Here is a 19,846-nt window from a genome sequence, read left to right as displayed (position 1 = left end):
AATATTTTATTACCAAGCATTGCACCTGAAATACTAAAGCCTATCAAATATTCCATCCTTACAGCTGATTGGCAGCAAATATTCAAAAATAAAAATTAAAAGGTCAATTACACAAAGTCTGGCTCAAATATACGATTCTGTTATATTTAAAGTGAAAAACTGGTTATGCACCAAACGGTTTCACCCATTATCCCCATCAGAAATCTTCTTCCAGCACAATAAGTAACCTGTTGATACCAATAAGCCAGGGTAGCTGATAAAAACAAAGCCAAAGGGGAACCTATCTTGTATTATGCAACATGATAAAGGAGAGAGGTGTTAACACAGTGACACTGTTTATTTTATTGGGAGTGGTTCTATAGAGTTATAGAAGAGAGCTTGGACTTTGAAATGTCACTGTGATTGAACCGCAACGTCACTGTTGCCACAATAAACGTACACACTAGACACGCACCATCGTTTTTTTTACAAAATTAAAAAAAATTTAAAAAAAAGATTGCCTTGTAACATAGGAACTTTAGGGTAGATTAGCGATTTTAAGTAATGTACTTTTAGCATTTTATAACGTGGCTGTTAGGCTGCAGAGTCTCTCATCAATTATTGAGCATGAGGAGGTGTGAGAAACTGGAAATAGGACAGGTTACCTAATAAAATGAACAAAGACATAGTTTAATCAGACTCAATATATTATCATAGCGTTGATAGATAGTTGACCCATCAGTATGGCAAAGTTTATTTACTTTAATTTCCCTAACGGGGTTTTTCAAAAAATAACAACTTAACAGCTAATGAAAAAAAAATACTTAGAAATTTTGTTTTGAAAGAAAAAAATTGACGTATCATTGTGATGATACGTCAATTAAAACAAATAAGGGAAGCTTTGTGTCATGATGTAAGACAAGTGTACCAACGCTGCCCTCTAATGGACTAACGTCTCGCATCGAGACTTTAGTCACTATCTGTTGTTTTCTTTGCCGTTTAATCAGAACATTTTAGCAGCAACGGCATTTTCATTGTTTCACATTACTGCCTCCGTCTAAAGTTTGCACATACTCCGCAGGGGTATTAATGTCATTCAATGAAAGATGCAACACGTAGCTTCCACTTTTAATTCAACCCTGATTTAAATGGATTAGTTTCTTGGCTCCGACCAAACCAAAGCAAGGCCCGAGACGATTCAGAACCCTGATTCATCTGTTCCGTCCTCCTGTCTGAACCGAGCCGCCTGCAGTCGTCCTCTTACAGCTCATCCCCAGCTGCACACTCAGCTGCTCATGTCAGCAGCACATCAGAGCCGCATGCTGCGAGAAGCACAGTTCTCAGAATCAAAGCCAAGGCTACTTCTTTTTTGTTGTTGTCGTTTTTGTCATCCAGAAGAGAAAAAAAAACATTCAGCAGTTTTGCACTGGTAGTAAAGACATCCTGGTTTTTGAAAATGTATTTTAAGTGTTGCTGTAATCAGCTGATGGGTTTAAATTAAACCACTGAGACAGGCGGTGCAGGGGGCATGCATAACTCATTTATTCTTTATTCTGCTCATGTTGCATGGAGGATAAAGAACAACTACAAGGCTACGACTAAACTACAGGCACGCATAGGAGCCTCGGCGGCGGCTTCATTCTTCATCGTGCGATTTCTGGAAAAAAAAAAAACAGACGGAAGACGTCACCTTTTGCAAAATGATTTAGAGCAGCAAATGTTGAAACTTTGACGCGATCGTCTCCGCACCTTAGCTCCGGGGTCTCGGCTCTTGGCTCGCAGCTTGTTGACTTGAGACTCTGCGATGTCGGCCCTCTCCTCCGCCTCCTCCAGCTCGTGCTGCAGCTTGCGCAGCTTGCTCAGGTTTACGTTGGACTGTTCCTCCTGAAAGAAAAGCCGGATCGGCGCGGTTTTAACACGACGGTGCTATTAACAAAGGAGGCAACCAGACGGAAGTGTTCCAGCTTACGGCCTCCTCTGCACTCCGCTTGTAGGATTTCACTTTCATCTGAAGCTTATCCACCAGATCCTGCAGACGGGCCAGGTTCTTTTTGTCCTCCTCCGTCTGTTCAATCAGCAGATTATGTTGCTTACTGAGCATGAACACAAAATCTTAGTATTTTTGGTCTAATTTATAGTGCAAATATCTTAGTACACTTTAGATACGACAAAACTGACTTGCAAGTAACTTTTCAGCAAGATATGGCAGCTTGTTTTAAGTCATTAACTACTCAATGTTGCTGAAGAAGTTCTAGTTCCACTGGCAGATTATTTAACTTATAACAAGACATTTTTCCCGTGTTACAAGTGAAATAATTTACCAGTGGAGTCAGGAATTTTTTCATCCATATTAAGGAATTATTGACTTGAAAAAAAGCGCCCATATCTTTCTGAAAAGCCACTTTTAAGTTGGTTTTGTCTTTGTTAAAGCGCACTATTTGTGGTAGAAACTAGTTTTTGCAGTGTGGCGGCGCGGTTGACCTGGTAGGTGAGCTCCTTGATGCGTCTCTCGTACTTGCGGACCCCTTTGATAGAGTCGCTGCTTTTTCTTTGTTCCATGTCGATCTCATTTTCCAGCTCTCTGACCTTGAAATGAAGAGGGGGGGGAAAAAAGAGATCACGTTTATAAAGCGTAAAAGGTGCTGTAATTTCCAGCAGCACTGTGACGGATGGGGACGGTTTACCCTGGCCTCCAGCTTCTGGACCTGCTTCTTCCCGCCCTTCATCGCTATTTGCTCCGCTTCGTCCAGGCGGTGCTGCAGGTCCTTGATGGTTTGCTCCATGTTTTTCTTCATGCGCTCCAAGTGGGCGCAGGTGTCCTGCTCCTTCTTCAGCTCCTCCGCCATCATGGCTGCGTCGGTGATGGCCTTCTTGGCCTTCTCTTCGGCGTTTCTGCACTCCTGCACGGCCTCCTCCACCTCGTTCTGAATCTGGGTGACGTCTCCCTCCAGCTTCTTCTTCTGGTTCAGCAGGCTGGTGTTCTGGGAGATCAGGACAGAACGTTAGCTCGCCAGTAGCACATCTTGATTGATTGGTAACATAAAAATCATTAAAACAGATTGAAACTGAACATTTCTAAGAAGGAAAAAAAGACACATTGCATAGCCATACAGGCAGATAGGTAGATAGCAGGGCACAATAATGGAAAATCTTGCAATGTCAAAAAATGCACACACAAAAACTTGTGTCTAGCATGTGCTTTTGCTGCCATGAGCCAGCAAATATCGCAATAGCTTGAAAAAATACAACTTCAGAGCTTGTATGACATATTGGCCAGCAAATAAACACCAACCTTTTGCAACATGAATAATACACACGCTGACATTGCGATGACGATGTGCTCACGATATTGTGCATCCCTAATAGGTTGCTATTTGTAGAATAACTAAGTCCAGAGATTTCAACTCAACATGTTATGATTTTCATGTTTGTGTGTGTGTGAGTTAGTCATAATCCCAAAAGGGCAACGTAAACTCTCTGTTTAGTGTGTTTCAGATTTGAATTGCTTGGACGTTGAGAAATCTCCAATTGTATTCCAAAGAATGAAACGAAGAGTGCAGAGAAAATCAGTTCAGAAATGAAAATCATACATTTTGAAATAGAAATGATAAAAATGCAGGAAAGCAAAGTAGCTCTTAAGTTTAGCGGCGAATCATGAGCCTTGAAGCAGATACCAACTTCAGTGTGATATGCCAGCTTGGGTGCAGAGCTAGATTCTGGTCAACACAGGAGTGGGAGCGGTCCCATGTTCACTGAACATGCAAGCAAGCAATAGAAAACTTGTTCACTGTGCAACTGCCTATAAACATTTTTCAAGCTCTCATTATCCCTCCTACACTGATCCACTGGAAAGGAGGAGCCAAATTGTGAAGCATCCCTCGTACCAACATGGGTACAGACTGGACATTTGTTGGCTGGTGTACCTGAGAGTGCAGCAGCTGAACTCTCTCGCTGACATCCAGCAGTTCCTGCTCCGCCAGCTTGCGACCTCTCTCGGTTTGCTCCACCAGAGACCTCAACTCGTCGAGCTCCGCCTGCAGCAGGTTGTTGCGTCTCTCCACAATCGCGATGTTCTCCTTAAGATCGTCATTGGAGCGGAGCGCATCGTCCAGCTGCAGCTGTGAGTCCTTTTATGACGAATAATATGTAGGTTCGGTTTAACCTTCATTGACAAGTGATGAGCCCAGAATGGAAAATCGAAGTGTCTGTGATGTTAGGTCTCTAACCTTTAGGTGGGCATGGACTCCTTTGAGCTGCTTCTGAGCCTCTGCCGCCTGCCTGTTGGCCTGGCTCAGCTGGATCTCCATCTCGTTGAGATCTCCTTCCATCTTCTTCTTCAGCCTTAGAGCCTCGTTCCTGCTGCGAGTCTCCGCCTCCAGGGAGCCCTGCAGGGTGTCCACCGTCCTCTGCTGGTTCCTCTTGGCCTGCTCCATCTCCTCGTCCTTCTCGGCCAGCTTGCGCTCAATGTCTGCCTTCACCTGATTGAACTCCAGCTGGGTTCGGAGGATCTTACCCTCCTCGTGCTCAAGAGAACCCTGGCGCAAAAACAGAAAGCGGATGGGTTTCCCGCAAAGCATCAAAGATCACAAAGGTAAGTGCATGATGTATTAGACGTTTTTAATCACCTCTGCTTCTTCCAGAGCCGTTTGTATCTCGGCTTTCTCCTGCTCCAGCTGCTTGCGGATCTTCTCCAGCTCGTGGATATTCTTTCCTCCCTCACCAAGTTGCTCAGTCAGGTCAGAAATTTCCTCTGTTTTAGACAGAATTATTTAGTTTTCCATCATTCAACCATATCGTGTATATTGTGAAACTTGAATAATGAGTTCTACTTACCTTGAAGGTTCTTGTTTTCGCGTTTCATGGTCTCCAGATGATCCAGAGATTCTTCGTAGGAGTTCTTGAGCTTGAACAGCTCAGTGCTGAGGGAACGCGCCTCTTTCTGAGAACTTTCCAGCTCCGACTGAGACTCCTCGTACTTCTGCTTCCACTCAGCCAGGACCTGCGAGAATTACACGTAACAAATGTTCTCAACAAGTTCCTTTCCCGCCCGAAAGGACTCTGCGTATCTGCAGTGTGTCATCACCTTGTCAAAGTTTCTTTGCTTCTTGTCCAAAGCTGCAGCAGCCGCATTAGATCTTTCCACATCCACCATGAGATCCTCGATTTCCCCTTGAAGCCTGTGTTTGGTTTTCTCCAGGGAGGAGCATTTAGCGTTTGCAGCTTCAACAGCTTCCTCTGCCTCCTGCAAGCGTTGAGCTAGCTTCTTCCTAAGAGGCAACAACATAATAAAGCAATCACAGTGCAGGCAAAACAAAAGAGAAGGTAATTGTTCTGAAGTCCTTACTTTGCTTCTTCCAGCTCTTCAGTTCTTTGGATGGCATCGGTTTCGTACTTAGTTCTCCACTGAGCCACCTCGGAGTTGGCCTTGGACAAGCTGCGCTGGAACTCGGCTTTGGCTTCCTGCTCCTCCTCAAACTGCTCTCTTAACAGATCGCAGTCATGACGGGCAGACTGCACTGCATGGGCAAGTGCATTCTTGGCCTTTAAGAAATTGGAATAAAATCAAGTTGTCCGGCTGGTAGAGATTTTTTTTTTAGTAAAAGAACATGAAACCGTAGCTTACCTTCACCTCCTCCTCCAGCTGTCTCTTGAGGTCTTCAACCTGCTGAGTGTAGGACAGCTTCCCTCGGGTCAGCTGCGAGACCAAAGAGTCCTTTTCCTCCATCTGCCGCAGAAGCTCCCCTGTAAAACAAAGGCTCAGTCCGCAGAATGTCCTGTGGTTTTTCGGTGTCATTAAAGGCTAGCGATTTTATTTCAGCATGAGTGTAATTTGTTACCATTTTCAGTTTGCAGCTTTGCTTTTTGCATGGTGAAATCACTAATGGAGCGCTGGGCCTCCTCTGATTTTGTTCTGTATTCAGACACCTGGTCCTCCAGGGTACGGCACATTTTCTCCAGGTTGGTCTAAAGGAAAAGATTAACAAGGTGTCAAATTTATCATGTTTGAAGAAAACTTGCGACTGATTAATTCCCATGTTTACTAGGATGTAACCAGATCCCATCTTACAAGATGTTGAGGTATTGAAACATCACAATACTTCTTGTTGAGGAGACTGTTATCTCGTGGGGACTATGGTTTTGCCTGATGAAGTTGTAACATTAGATGCCCCAGCTATAAATAATATAGACATGTTGGTAATGACTGCTAGCTTAGCATAAAACTGCTAGAAAACAGGCTTATGGGAGTTTTCTTCAAAATATCAGCAGGCACTAAACTAAAGACTGCTTTTATTAAAGATGCAAAACTACTCAATGTAAAAAGTATATACTGTCAAGCTTCTGACTCATGTTACTGTAAAAGAAAAATGCAAAGTAGCAAAAACATCCAATATTGTGTTGCAGGCTGAAGCCACAGTATGTGTGGAATGAGCTAACTCAATACAAATCACATTGGGGAAACTAGTAGACCAAAAAGTCTAGGCCTGTTTCTTCATTGAAAGGTCCTTTAGTGTTTACTGGAACAATGTCTTTTCTAAAGACTTTCTAAATCACCAACACTGAAATTGAGGTTTTTCTATCACTTTTACGCACACATGTGCACATTTATCTTATTACAAACTAATAAAATAAATGTTTGTGAGGGTGAAAAACTAATCTACAAAGGATGCAAGCAATCTTATTTTTCTAGGCGTATCTTACTTTCACTTTGGCGATTTGCTCCATGTTGGAGATCACATCGTCCAGCTCCAGCTTGAGCTCGCTCTTCTCCTTCTCCAGCTTCTGCTTGACCCTCTGCAGGTTGTCGATCTGCTCTCCCAGGTCGGCCACACTGTCTGCGTTCTTCTTCCTCAGCGCAGCCGTGGTGGCTTCGTGCTGCAGGGTGGCCTCTTCGAGGTCCCTGCGCATCTTCTGAAACTCAGCCTCCCTCTTCTTGTTCAGCTCGATCTGGGCTGAGGTGGCTCCTCCGGCCTCCTCCAGCCTCTCACTGATTTCCTCCAGCTCCCTGGCCAAGTCGGCTCTTTGCTTCTCCACTTTGGCCCGGGCAGCCCTTTCAGCCTCCAGCTCCTCCTCGAGCTCTTCAATTCGGGCCTTGATGGAAGTCGCCGACATTGTTAGAGGCACGGCTAATAAAGAGAAAACGAAGCATAAGCTATCTGCAGACGCGCTTACCTGCAACTCCTTCAGTTTTTTCTGAAGTTGAGCACCCATCGCCTGCTCATCCTCAATTTTACCGAGTTGCTGGCTGATTTCAAAGTCTTTCCTGCATTCAGAAACAGAAACATTTTATTTTAGACAACTGTCTAATTTACACATCTGCTGATTTGTAAATGTTACTTTTTAAGCTTCTCCTCCAGCTGCTGTTTGTCATTCTCCAGGTCCATCACATTTTCTTGGGTCAACTTCAAGTCCCCTTCCAGCTTCCTCTTGGCTCTTTCCAGATCCATTCTTATTTTCTTCTCTTGCTCCAGTGATCCTTCAAGCTGAAGCATCATTCCAAACAATCAGCTCACCAGTTTGTTTCTAGTCCACCCAAGGTGCTTTTCTTTTAAAGCGAGCACTCACGTCATCGACTTGCTGTTCCAGCTTGACTTTGGCCTTGGTCAGAGAGTTGACTTTGTCCTCCTCACTTTGCAGGTCATCCAGCGTCTGCTGATGAGCCTCCTGAAGAGCTTTCTTTTCTTTGGTCAACTTGGCAATGATTTCATCCAAAGCTGCCATCTCCTCCGTCAGGTTTTTCACCTTGTAGGAAGCACACAACATACTAGCATGAAGAAGGGAATTATTCCCAAAGACAAGAATTACAGACCAGACAGTTAACATGAAGTATACCTTGTTCTCAGTGGCGTGCTTTTCCTTTTCCACTTTAGCCAAAGTCAGCTCCAGATCGTCAATGTCTTTCTTAAGCTCTGAACATTCGTCCTCAAGCTTCCTCTTTTTGGCAGTCAGCTCTGCATTCATTTCCTCCTCATCCTCCAGCCTCTCTGTCAGCTCTTTCGCTTTGGCCTCCAGTTGGATTTTGCTCTTGATCAAACCTTCACAGCGCTCCTCAGCATCTGCTAGATTGTCTTGCTCCTACACAGAGAAAATTAAGCTTGTATTATATTTTACAGCAGCTCTACGCAACTGTTAAAAAGTAAGATAAGGTATTCATCCCACCGATTGAAATTGGAGCTGTAAATCATTCTTCTCTTGGAGAAGGGTGACCATCTTTTCCTCAAGCTCTTTCTTGCGGGCTTCGGATTTGGCGTAGGCCTCCTTGAGCTTGGTAAACTCCTCTTTCATGTTTGCCATCTCCTTTTCGGTCTCAGCTGATTTAAGCAAAGGCTTGATCTTGAAGAACATCTTCATCCAGGGCCAATTCTTCACACCCATGAAGGCTCGGATGTTCCACTGGATCACCAGCAAGGAGTCCCTGTGGAGAATATCAGGATGTTTGAGTTTTCTTTGTCAGAATTATGTTGTTGTTTTTTTTGCCGTGAAAATAAGCAGTGAACTCCAACCTGCGTTCAACAATTTTCTGGAACTCAATCCTGGCAAGCAGTCCTCTGGATCTTGCCTGAATCCCAGTAATGATGAGAGCTAGACGGTCGTCTCTCATCTCTTCCAGTACCCCCAGCAGGCCGGCTTTGAAGAACACCTGATAGCGACAGATTTTGTTGTCAACGGACAGGAAATGTTTTTCTCAATCTGTTCTTAATGGTTTTTAATGTACAGAACCAACCTTTGTGTGTCCCAGCTTGTACTGCTCATGATCGATATCCAAAGACCCCAAAAGTTTCTCAGCTGCTTTTTTATTGTCAATGAACTGCCCTTCAGGGATGGCACTCGGGTTCAAGATGCGATATCTGAAACAGTGCAACTTTTGGAGGTAAATATGAAAATTTCTAAATGAAAATGTAAACTGCGAAAGTCTAAAGTTCTCAGGGGTGTTGGCAAATTTGTCTTATTAAAGACATGGTCTAATTACATAATACTGCATGTTTGTTGAAATGTAGTTTAGGTTACTTCTGTCATAGTGCCACTTTTTTTTTTCTTTTCCCAACCTAAATAATGCCCCTCAAGCATTTGGCATGCTGAGTTAAGTAAAGCTGTGTGTGTAATGCAGCATGACAATAAGACATTTTATCAGGTTATTGCTACAACGTTTGCAAAGTGTTCATGTAATTTTGTAGCATCAAATATGACATGTTTAGATTTTCAAATAGTCAGATAAGATATTGTTTGATGTAGGTATTACGGTCAAAGGTGTGGCATCTGTCTAGATGTTTAGTGACTTTATTTCCAATTTTCATATCACTATGAGAAACCAATTTCAGGCAACGCAAGAGAAGCATCATCAACATTGCTGTAGAGAATGTACCAACAATGACAACCTCTGACCCAACCATCAAACTTGACAATGGTTCTTCAACAAATTAGGTGCCATGCTTTGGAACATCATTTATACCCAATTGGAAAGGATCTTACAAACAACATGAGAAGATCATGGTTTTTCTTGCCTTTGCTTGAAATCGCCGTACTGAATCCTGTTAGGGAATCCCTTTCTGCAGATTCTAATTCCTTCCAGCACACCATTACAGCGTAGCTGGTGCATGACCAGAGGGTTCTCCATAGCCCCAGGAGTCTTGGTCTCATTGGGGATGATGCAACGAACAAAATGAGGGTGAGTTGACCTTAGGTTGGTCATTAATTTGTTCAGATTTTCCTATTAATGCAAGTACAGCATAAATAAGATATTGGAGGCAGAATATTCAGCTTTGGAAATGCCTAAAACATGATATGTACTCTACCCTGTGCAAAGCAGACACAGTCTGGAAGGAAGAACCTTTCTTCTTTCCTCCCTTCCCCCCTTTGCCTCCTGCATCCTGGGCTGTATGAAAATTATAGATGTTCAAGTTTTAAATTACTGCCTAAATTTATTGGAAGTAATAATCAGTAAGGTGACAGAGACCTCACCTGAATCAGAGCCAGCATACCCAGCAAATAGCATAGATAGTAACTTCAGGTTAGACTTCTGATAGAGTCCAACCACAGTCTCATTCAGTGGATCTTTATTCTTTTCCAGCCAGTTGGAGATGTTGTAATCAACAGTACCAGCATAGTGAACCAAAGAGAAATGAGCTTCTGGTTTCCCTTTAACGATTCTGGGCTTTTGGAAGTTGGGGCTTTTACCCAGATGGTTGTCATATAGTTTTGCCTTAAATGTTGAGTCACTGGCTTTTGGGAACATGCATTCCTCTTCAAGGATAGACATGATGCCCATCGGCTGTTAGGGTAGATACATGAAAGATTAAACATCAAACACTCTGCAAGTTTAAAATCCCTTAATGTCCCTTAAAGGAAAGAAATGACAGCATGAACATGAATTCAGAGGGTTTTCCTTTTCCAGGTAGTTGGTGGTGACATCTGAGCTGAGGATTCAAAGACTAAATCCTCAGATGACGCCTTATCTGCTCTTAGACTAGATGATGTACTAACCTTTTCAATGAGTTCAATGCAGGCTGCCAAGTCCATACCAAAGTCAATGAACTCCCACACAATGCCCTCTTTCTTATACTCCTCTTGCTCCAACACAAACATGTGGTGGTTGAAAAACTGCTGCAGCTTCTCATTGGTGTAGTTGATGCACAGTTGCTCAAAGGTGTTAAACTAGAAGCCATAAGCAAATGCAGAGTGAGATCTTTTCTTCTACAGATTGGATGCCCATAAAACCACAAACTCTCACATCAAAGATCTCAAATCCAGCGATGTCCAACACCCCGATGAAGTACTGCCGAGGTTGTTTGGTATCGAGGGACTGGTTGATTCTCACCACCATCCACAGGAACATTTTCTCGTATACCGACTTTCCCAGAGCACCGATAGAGTAGTACACCTAAAAATGGGATGGACACAAACTGATTTAAACTTGATATTTATCCGTTCTGCTGATACACACAAAATATAGATGCTTTTTGGTTACCTGCTGCACACTTTGGCCCTTGGTGACCCACTCGTTGCCTACTTTAACTCTCGGGTGACAGAGACCCTTGATGAGGTCAGCAGAGTTCAGGCCCATAAGATATGCCACTTTGTCCACATCTAAAATTGGTTATTGTGTCAGATTATTGCTATTATTGCAATCTATGGGATCAGAGATTTCTGTAGTTACTATGATGTCAATGTGTACAAACAGCCAGTTTCATTGCCTACCCTCTGTGCCGTCAGGCTCTGCTTGTTCTTCCCTCTGCTTCTGCTTGAACTTCATATTTCCATAATGCATAACAGCTCCAGTCAACTTATAGATGCCATTCTTTTCCTCTTGGGTGAATCCCAGGACATCAAAAGCTTCCTTTGACCAGATAAAAATTCATTTGATTTAGTTTGGATACTATGTGCAGGCGGATTTCGGCCAACAGACTGCATTTACTTACATCAGTAGCCATTAGCTCATCTGCATCGTTGATGGAGGCTACGGTTGTTTCTCCTTGAGAGATGTACGCATAGTCATAGGGGTTGTTGGTGATCAGCAACATTTCTGTTAAAGGAATGAAAAGGTTCATTTGAGGTGTTTTATAAGACTTGTATACTCTTTGTTTGCTGTGTGCTCACCCAACAGCTCTGGCTTCCTTTGGGACAGAATCTGATAGAAGATGTGATAGTCTCTCTCAGCTTTGAGCTGATAAGTGACACGAGATTTTTCCAACAGATCTAAAAAAATATATGTAATGATTACATTTAGGGTGTCCACAAGAGATCAAGCTAAACTTTAGTCACTAGCTTTGTATTCGTATGAATGTAAAGCCTTGAAAAACAGACTGAAGGGAGTCATTAACTTTCACAGTAGTGACGTGGTTTTACTAGAAAATCGTTCAAGAAAGGATGTAAAAATATTGGACAGCTTTTATCAAAGCAGACTCACATGTCTCAATGTCAGCTGAGGACAATTTTCCACTCACCCCAAAGTGAATTCGAATGAATTTACCCTGTAAAATGTGGTTCAGTTAAAAGAATTAGTGCAAAAATAATAACACACGCGCACACACACAACTCATGATACTCTGTTATTTCTTCAACTTGATGTCTAATCCTGTAGGCTCTCCAAATGCAACAACAAAAAATAGGAAGTGATAAATGTTCCTACAAATCTGGAAGAGTTGTCATTTCGGATGGTCTTGGCATTTCCAAAAGCCTCCAGAGCAGGATTGGCCTGGATGATTTGATCTTCCAGGGTTCCCTGTGTGGAAGCACAAGGTTTAATCACTGTAGCCGTAGATTTTAGTTTATTATTCTATATAACATTGAGAGAATAATATTAACCTTTTTCTCCTGACTTGGATCTTTCTTTCCAGAGACAGCCGCAATGCTGGCAAAGTACTGGATGACCCTTTTGGTGTTTACAGTCTTTCCTGCACCAGATTCTCCACTGGGCAGAGAAAACATGTAGTATATATAATAAATATGATGTAAAGATGAAAGAAATCAGCTTGAAAATATAATCAAAGCAGCTGAGAGTATCATACATAACTTACGTGATGAGGATTGACTGGTTTTCTCTGTCTACGATATTAAACAAGATCTGTGTTAGTCCTCTTGTCTTTTAATGTCTGGATAATTTCTGATATTCTTTTCTAGCTGGAACTCACCCGACAACATGTACTGATAGGCGTTGTCAGAGATGGAGTAGATGTGAGGAGGAGCTTCACTCCTCTTCTTTCCTCTGTAGGCGTTAACCACCGATTTATCGTACACCGGCAGCCACTTGTAGGGGTTGACGGTCACGCAGAAGAGTCCTGAGTAGGTCTGACACCAGAGACGGACAGCAAACGTATGACTTACTGGGAACGTATAGTTGAAAAGAAGCAGCTTCTTAATTTTTGCAGTGACTGCTCACATAGATCATCCATGCTGCGTAACGCTCTTTGAGGTTAAACAACACAGCAGGCTCATGGAGGAAGGTGAACATGGCCATGTCTTCGATTTTATCGAACTTTGGCGGGTTCTGGGGGTGGACATCTACCTCCTTAACTGTAACAGTCTGTAGGACATTCATCACAGCAAACATCTCTTTTAAAATTCATTTAAGATCCACTAAAAGTTTTTTTTTTAACCACAACCATTTCTCCAGGTTTATAAATGTACATCTGCGCCCTACTTACCTTTCCAGTTTCAGTGTCAACAGTGACTTTGTCCCCATCTCTGCTGGTAACTGTAGCCTTAACGTACTCCACTTCGGGATCGGGCACAAAACAGGCCCTCTTCATGTCAAAAGGTCGCGTTTGGGCCTCCAGTCGCTCCCTGTCGGATTTTCTCAGGAAGGACGCTGCTGGCCCAAACTCCGCCATTAAGGCGTCGCCTGACATCTTGAAAGCTGTGAAGTTGGGGTTTGATTTCAAAAGATTTAGGCAGTGGATTACTTTCACTCTCTAAAGAATCCAAAGAAGTCCCGAACCTAAATAAAACTAAACTAGAAATGTGTTAAAAGTCAGCTGAAAATTGTCAACAACAAAAAAAAACTAACTCCCAAGAGTTGTCAGCTACAATCTTTATTGTTAATATTAGTAGCGCTGTTTTTATAGACTTTTCCATGATTATGGCTAATATAAAACTACATTATTATTATTATTATTATTATATGTGAAATATAGACTGCTACACCAAACACTAGACAGGTAAATTACCCTAAAGTCATTTATTTTCTATTGGGGACATACTACTAATTAAAATCAGGAAGCACTGAGCAGGTCTTGGCTGTTACTGTCTTAAAAAATGCAATGTCTCATTAAGAGGAAATGATGATTTCTGCAGCTGTGCAGAGGCAGAGATGCTTTTCTACCTGTATTTTGTCCTGATTCATGTATGGTAACAGGTGTGCATTTCTTTTCAGAGTAAATTCAGAGGTCTTATGGTTGGACTCATTGCTCAGGTAAAGTAATGTGAAGCAGATCTCTGAGAAGTAGAGGCTTCTTTAATTTTAAGTATATTACTCGTATATATAAGTATTAAGTATTTAAGTATAAAACCCTCTTTACCTGTTTGATCCTCCTCTTCTCTTTAGCTGACTTGTTCTGCTGGACGAGTCTTTAAAAGGCGAAATGTTGCATCAGATTTTGGGTCACTGACATGATTAGTGATGAAATGATGGCGTACTGACCGGCAGGTGTGCTGTTTCTGTCCTTGCTGCTGCTTTGGATCTCCTCTTTTTATACATCCAGTAGGCAGTGCTCTGCTGAAGCAGCTCCCCCCTACAAGGACAGAGCAAGAGCACAACAGGGAACATCTGCATTTAGAAATAAAAGGTGTGGACAGTCATAGCTGCCATGTTTCTATTGGCTGTTGCACAAAAAGTCTATCAGAAGGTTCTAAATCGGGATCTATTTCGGTCCTGACCTTCTTGGAAGACGGAAGACAAACAAATACTGAAATCACAGAAAAGATTCCTGCCGAACGCTGAAGGCGGCGTGGGATTTACGAAACAAATTTTCAGGATTTTTGTCTAAAATGTGCGAAATATTTTTTTGCCGTTACAAATTATTTTGGCAATTAACTCAATAAACATTTGCTTTGTACGGGGAAAATGTGCAGGAAAAGCCATGGTGATATTTTCCTACAGTTTGTCCAAAGTGGAAAGAGAACCTTTCACCCACACTACAATAAGATTGAACATCACACTGTCAGAGTCCCTATTGTCAGAGGATTCAATTGTCCTGGACGACAAAGATAACCTTGTGAATACTTGGCTTGGATTCTTTCTCGGAGACCTTCCTTGCCTCCCCTCTGGACTTCAGTGTGCCCTCCTCTGTGTGCAATAAAAGGTTGGGTGGGACAGCTGCCTGCTCGCAAATCTCTCCGTACCGTGCTGGAAATAAATACATTCACCTCAGACGGCATATCTACCGCCTTTCCAGTGAACTCCGTATCATTAGCAGCAGGATCAATGCTGACAAGAAGTGTCACGTTAACAGAAGACATCTTTAAGTGAGGTGTTTATTGAGCCGACCACCTTAAGACCCCCTGAAGAACCATACGAGTCCCTTTGACACTGAGGATTTCACACGTTGGGAGTTCAGCAACCTCATGGGTCTCGTTAATTGGCTGTCTGCTCCTCGTGTCGCAGTCCTCAGCCCACCGAGGCTCTCGTTCTCAGCTGTCTTTTGTCCCTTTCACAAATTTCAACAACTAGCTTTTCGAGCCTCCTCAGCCCTTCTATACGCAGCCCATATGCAAACTTCAGACCAATGCAGAGGGAGAACAATTAGGGCCAATTAAGAGTTGTTTTGTGAATAAACAATATAGTTTGAGTCCGGCATATTTACAGCCGCAGTAGGAAACTGTTTGAAATTTACGTTTCTTTTAGATATTTGTTAGATCTGTCACTGAGTCCTGATGGCATGAGACAGACAATCTGTGAAAGGACCACAGGAAGAGTCAGAGGAGCTTGATTTTTCCGCAAAATTTCTGTCTCGTAATATACTATAAGTACACAGTGAAAGTTTTAAGAGATATGTTAAAAAAAAAATGTAATTTTTTTTTTATAAAAGTTACATATTGCAGCTTTAATGCACTCATCTTAGATGGATTTCAACAACCTTTCCATTAAAGTCTGGTATTCATTTCTATTCGTCCATCTTAACTCTGATACCCCTAAATAAAGAGTATGGCACAACCTACTGCATTGGACAAGTAAGGAGAGCATTAATCAGAGAAGCAGCCATTAGATCTATTAAAGCTTTGGAGGAGCTGCAAACATCCAGGTGGGAGAGTCTGTTGAAGGGACCCTCAGTCTCCAACCCCATAAATGTGACTTTTATTGAAGAGTTGTGAAGAGGAAGCAATTTTTTTAACATCTTCTGGCTCTAGTGGTCATTATTTAACAGGAGAGGAAATGGACTGAGAGAGAAGAAGGGCACAAACAGACAACAAAGGTCTCAAGGTCAGGGACTCAACCCTGCACTACTGCTTTGAGGATAGCATAAATAGCCTCTACCCATGGGAGAAGAAAAAATATAATGGAAATTCTCATGTAAAGGGCAGAGGAAACATGTAGAGGAATTGGATGTGGTCAGCTAAGACAGAAACAGAATTTTAGTGTGCAAAGGAAGCTAACACGGCACCATTATCACCATGGTAGTAGCAAGCATCATGCTCTGGGAATGCCTTTCTTCTACAGGAAGTTACACTTGTTAGGAAGATGGATGTAGCTGGAAAGAGTCAAGACTTGAGTGGAGGTTCACCTTGCATCAGAAGATTCTCTAAATTAAATTTTAGCCGTGAAGATTAAGTGGTTTCAATTAAAACACACAGCAGGTATCTATTTAAAAATATGTGACATGTAAGTACAAATAAATACAAAGTGTATTAAACTACAGTATTTAATGTTGGGGGTTAATAGACCGGCTCCATTTGCCAAAGGATAATGCAGCAAATTGATTGAATCCCATTTCAGGGTCTAATTGTCTTAAATAACATCAGAACACACCTTGTGACAGTCCTCTGGGTGTCAGCCAAAGGATTCCTGAGCACAATGCCTTAAGAAACAAAGCAGACTTAAAGGCGTTTATGAGACCGTGTTGTCTTTTCTCCTCCTTTAGCTGGGAGATGAACCACATGACTTTCACAAAGCCAGTACAAATGTCAATGGCGCACTGAGACGGAGAACAAAAGGCCGAGTGGCACAAAGTGTCACAGCAGATAAAAATAAGGCTGCCGGCCCGGCTCGCGAGGCTGCCTCCCTGTCGTTATCCTCAATATTAGTTATGTTTTTTAAAAAGAAAACCAATTTGAATCTACATTCTGAGACGTTTTTCCCGTTATGCTCACACTTTCCAGCCAAAGCCGCCATCAGAGACGCAGCTGTCGCCGGGGCCGCCGCCGTGCACGCCCCGGGGCTCTGACAGCTACTTCATGCTGTAACTGCACACTGACCGCGCATCTTGTTGGACCCGCATTGTTTCCTTCCATTTAGCCTTGAGGACAAAGATAAACCTGTGAAATAGTTTCAGGATTCCTTCTGTCGAGCTTAAGTGAACGAAGGCTCCCCGCTGTGTCACTCGTCCTCCTCAGCTGTAGCAACCGCGCGCAGATAAAAATAACACCTCCATGTTTGTTTTGGAAGCGGCAGATGCTTATTATTTCTTCATCTGCGTCAAAATTTATCACTTAATAAGACACCTTTTTCTTTGAGTAAGTTAAACGGGTCATTTTAAAGTTTTCTTCCCTTTTTATGGCCCCAGTACAGAGAAGATTAGCTAAGGCAAATGTTTAAATTCAGATGTGTTGACAGTCAACTCAAGGATCAAGAGAGTTATTTCTTCACCATGCAGAGTGTCAGCCTGCCTGGAGGGTGATCACTTGTCTCAGACATGTCTGGAGAATGAATCTTCTCCTCCAAGACCTCTGCACTGTATAACAAGCCTCTTTCATCACTTGATAGCTCCCAGACTCTTTGAGACGTCTTTTGACTTCCTGTCTGCCAGTTACGTCTCTTACAGAAGTGTCACTCTTTCAGACTTATTGTTCCTGACATATTCCTCATGCCAGCAGCTATCTTTCTCAACCGGGACTTGTACAGCAACCTCTATTGTCTCTTTAGGGCAGCCATTTGCACCCTGGTGCTTTGTTTGAACCAGCAGGAAGGTGAGGGCAGAGGTGTGCATGTGGGAGATGCAGTGTGTAGGTGGGAATGGCCAGGTAGAGGACAGAGAGAAGGAGCTCATCGACAGAGCGGTTTCTCGTTTTGTGATTAAAACCGGTGTTTAGTGCCAGGGGTCTCAAACTCCAGTCCTCGAGGGCCGCAGTCCTGCAACTTTTAGATGTGCCTCTGCTGCACCACACCTGAAAAGAATAATTAGGTCATTAGCAAAGCTGGGAGAACTGATCTACACAAGCAGGAGGTAATTAAGCCATTTCATTCCAGCGTTTTGTACCTGTGGCACATCTAAAAACTGCAGGACAGCGGCCCTCGAGGACTGGAGTTTGAGACCCCTGGGTCTGATTCTGCGGTGGTAGTGGCTAAATATATTACATTTTGCAGCATTTCTTCCACTACATCTTAAAATATCTCTGCTATGTTCAGGGTGATTTGTAGTGTTGGTTGTAATGTCACGTAATATTTTGCAACTTTTGGTCTTGTTTGTTTACATTCCCTGCCTGACCTGTAGCAAAGTTCAAATTGGACGTTTTTTACTTTACAAAAACAACTTTTTTAAATGCATCTTTTCACATTTTTTAACGCATTTGTGGATTGCATGACCGAGAGCAGTTGTCCTATCAACCCGAGCTGTGGATTTCTGCAGCTCCTCCAGTTACCAGGGACCTCTCAATTTGCTTACCAACAAATATCTGAGGCCTTCACAGAACAATTGGATTTATTTTGAGAATAAATCAAAGCCTGTTTGTTGATTATAGGTGGCATCCGAAGGCAATGGCTTGCATAGGATTGCATGCAAGGGTATCAGAGTAAAATGGGTAAAACAGATTTAACAAATTTTTAATTATAAAATATTTAAAAGCCTGTGCAATTTCCTTTCACTTCCTCCACTGGTCTATCACATAAAATCCCCCCCAAAAATGCATCAATATAAGTGGTTGCAAGGAAAGAATTGTGGAAAAATGATGGGACCACTTTTCCTGTACCCATGGTAACCTTCATTTTGTCCCCTCAGCGTTACCCATGATGCTTGAGGTAACGTGTGCAGCCTCTCTAATAACGTGGTTTGTTTTACAGACGTACGCCAGCCACCTCAGCCTGGTCCATCTCTTCGCCATGTCTCTGATTTCACACCTCCTGTTCAGACGAGCCGCTCTAACCTTCAGGCTGGGACATACCGGCGTGCAAATCCATTCTCAGCTGTCGTCGCACCGTCTCCACGGCTGACGTCCTTTGTCTTCAGAGACAGGCTGAGTCAGATGACACGGGCAAAGCAACGTCTGCCCACCTGTTGCTGTCTCGGGGGGACACCAGATTGGGGAAAGTAAAATACTTGAACAAAGCTCGAGCAAAGCCAAGATAATTAGATTAACAACCTTTTCACAATGCATATTTTATTTTACTGTATATATGGTTTTTTTAAAAAAAAAAAAACATGTTTTGAGGTGGAACTGTCCACTTAATGAAAGAAAAAAAAATGTTGTGTGGCTATTGCAAAAACAAATAAATAAAAATTCTTAGAACAGTTTTAACATAATGTTTATAAGTGGTGCCAGTATCTATCCGGGGTGCTGCATTAAGAACGATGTCCCTCGTTGTCTTTAATCAAAGATAACTATATTTGTAATTAAGAATCTTTCCGCTTTTTGAATAAATAATAAATAACTATCAACTGTCTGTTGCATTGACTTAATTAAGCCAGATGAAATATAATTACTACAGGGGTTTGCACCACCTCCACCTGGTGGTGCAAACCACCAGGTAATATATGTGTAATATTAAAAACGGCCTAAATAGCCAAACCTATCAGAGTATGAAAAACTTTGCTCTGATAATAGAATAGAATAGAATAGAAGTACTTTATTCATCCCAGCAGGGAAACCAATATGACCAAAAATAATAATAATAAAAGGTAACAAATCGTTGACAATATTATTAACTTTATGAGAGGTTGATATATCTGTCAGCCTTATCCTGTCCAAGGAAAAGAGAGGTGCAAATTGGAATCCATGTAAGAGGATTTCTTTCGTGGACCTTAGCATGCCACTTGAGGAGCTCCTTGAATGTCAAGCATTCACACCTCGGGTTTAGCTACGACCTCGCTCAACGCCAACCCTCAAAAGTGTCTCCATGGAGCTCAGGGGCTCAGCTGTCTTCATGTTAAACGCTTATAACGGCATGGTTTGGGGAAAGCGTGTTAATTTATAGAGGCTAGATTTTTATCTAGTTCCTTACTGT

General features: G+C 42.4%; 1 protein-coding gene across 2 annotated transcripts; it reads right to left on the bottom strand.

Annotated features, from left to right (window-relative positions):
- Nucleotides 1-1,497: 1,497 nt before the first annotated feature.
- Nucleotides 1,498-14,179, bottom strand: LOC102230019 (myosin-6). 2 transcript variants are annotated; one of them, XM_023326640.1, is made up of 39 exons: nt 14,114-14,154; nt 13,992-14,040; nt 13,119-13,330; nt 12,854-12,997; nt 12,606-12,762; nt 12,492-12,519; nt 12,280-12,385; nt 12,104-12,196; nt 11,882-11,945; nt 11,572-11,670; nt 11,394-11,497; nt 11,173-11,311; nt 10,943-11,061; nt 10,706-10,855; nt 10,459-10,629; nt 9,937-10,246; nt 9,771-9,850; nt 9,480-9,685; nt 8,702-8,825; nt 8,481-8,617; nt 8,137-8,392; nt 7,810-8,052; nt 7,543-7,719; nt 7,315-7,460; nt 7,150-7,240; nt 6,679-7,068; nt 5,817-5,943; nt 5,603-5,721; nt 5,324-5,520; nt 5,063-5,246; nt 4,813-4,978; nt 4,605-4,729; nt 4,206-4,514; nt 3,903-4,106; nt 2,664-2,960; nt 2,461-2,565; nt 1,949-2,044; nt 1,729-1,863; nt 1,498-1,636 (listed from the first exon to the last, which is right to left on the bottom strand). In XM_023326640.1, exons 3-39 carry the CDS (start codon nt 13,320-13,322, stop codon nt 1,616-1,618), a joined length of 5,823 nt encoding a protein of 1,940 aa, XP_023182408.1. In that variant the 5' UTR covers nt 13,323-13,330; nt 13,992-14,040; nt 14,114-14,154; the 3' UTR covers nt 1,498-1,615. The 2 variants fall into 2 exon arrangements, with proteins under 2 accessions (XP_023182408.1, XP_023182406.1); XM_023326638.1 differs by having other exon boundaries at nt 13,992-14,179.
- Nucleotides 14,180-19,846: the final 5,667 nt, after the last annotated feature.

The sequence above is a fragment of the Xiphophorus maculatus genome, chromosome 21 (genome assembly GCF_002775205.1).
Source record: "Xiphophorus maculatus strain JP 163 A chromosome 21, X_maculatus-5.0-male, whole genome shotgun sequence".
In the NCBI taxonomy this organism is placed as follows: domain Eukaryota; kingdom Metazoa; phylum Chordata; class Actinopteri; order Cyprinodontiformes; family Poeciliidae; genus Xiphophorus; species Xiphophorus maculatus.
The sequence above is the reverse complement of the archived record's forward strand: the minus strand, read 5'-3'. Positions and strand labels throughout refer to the sequence as shown.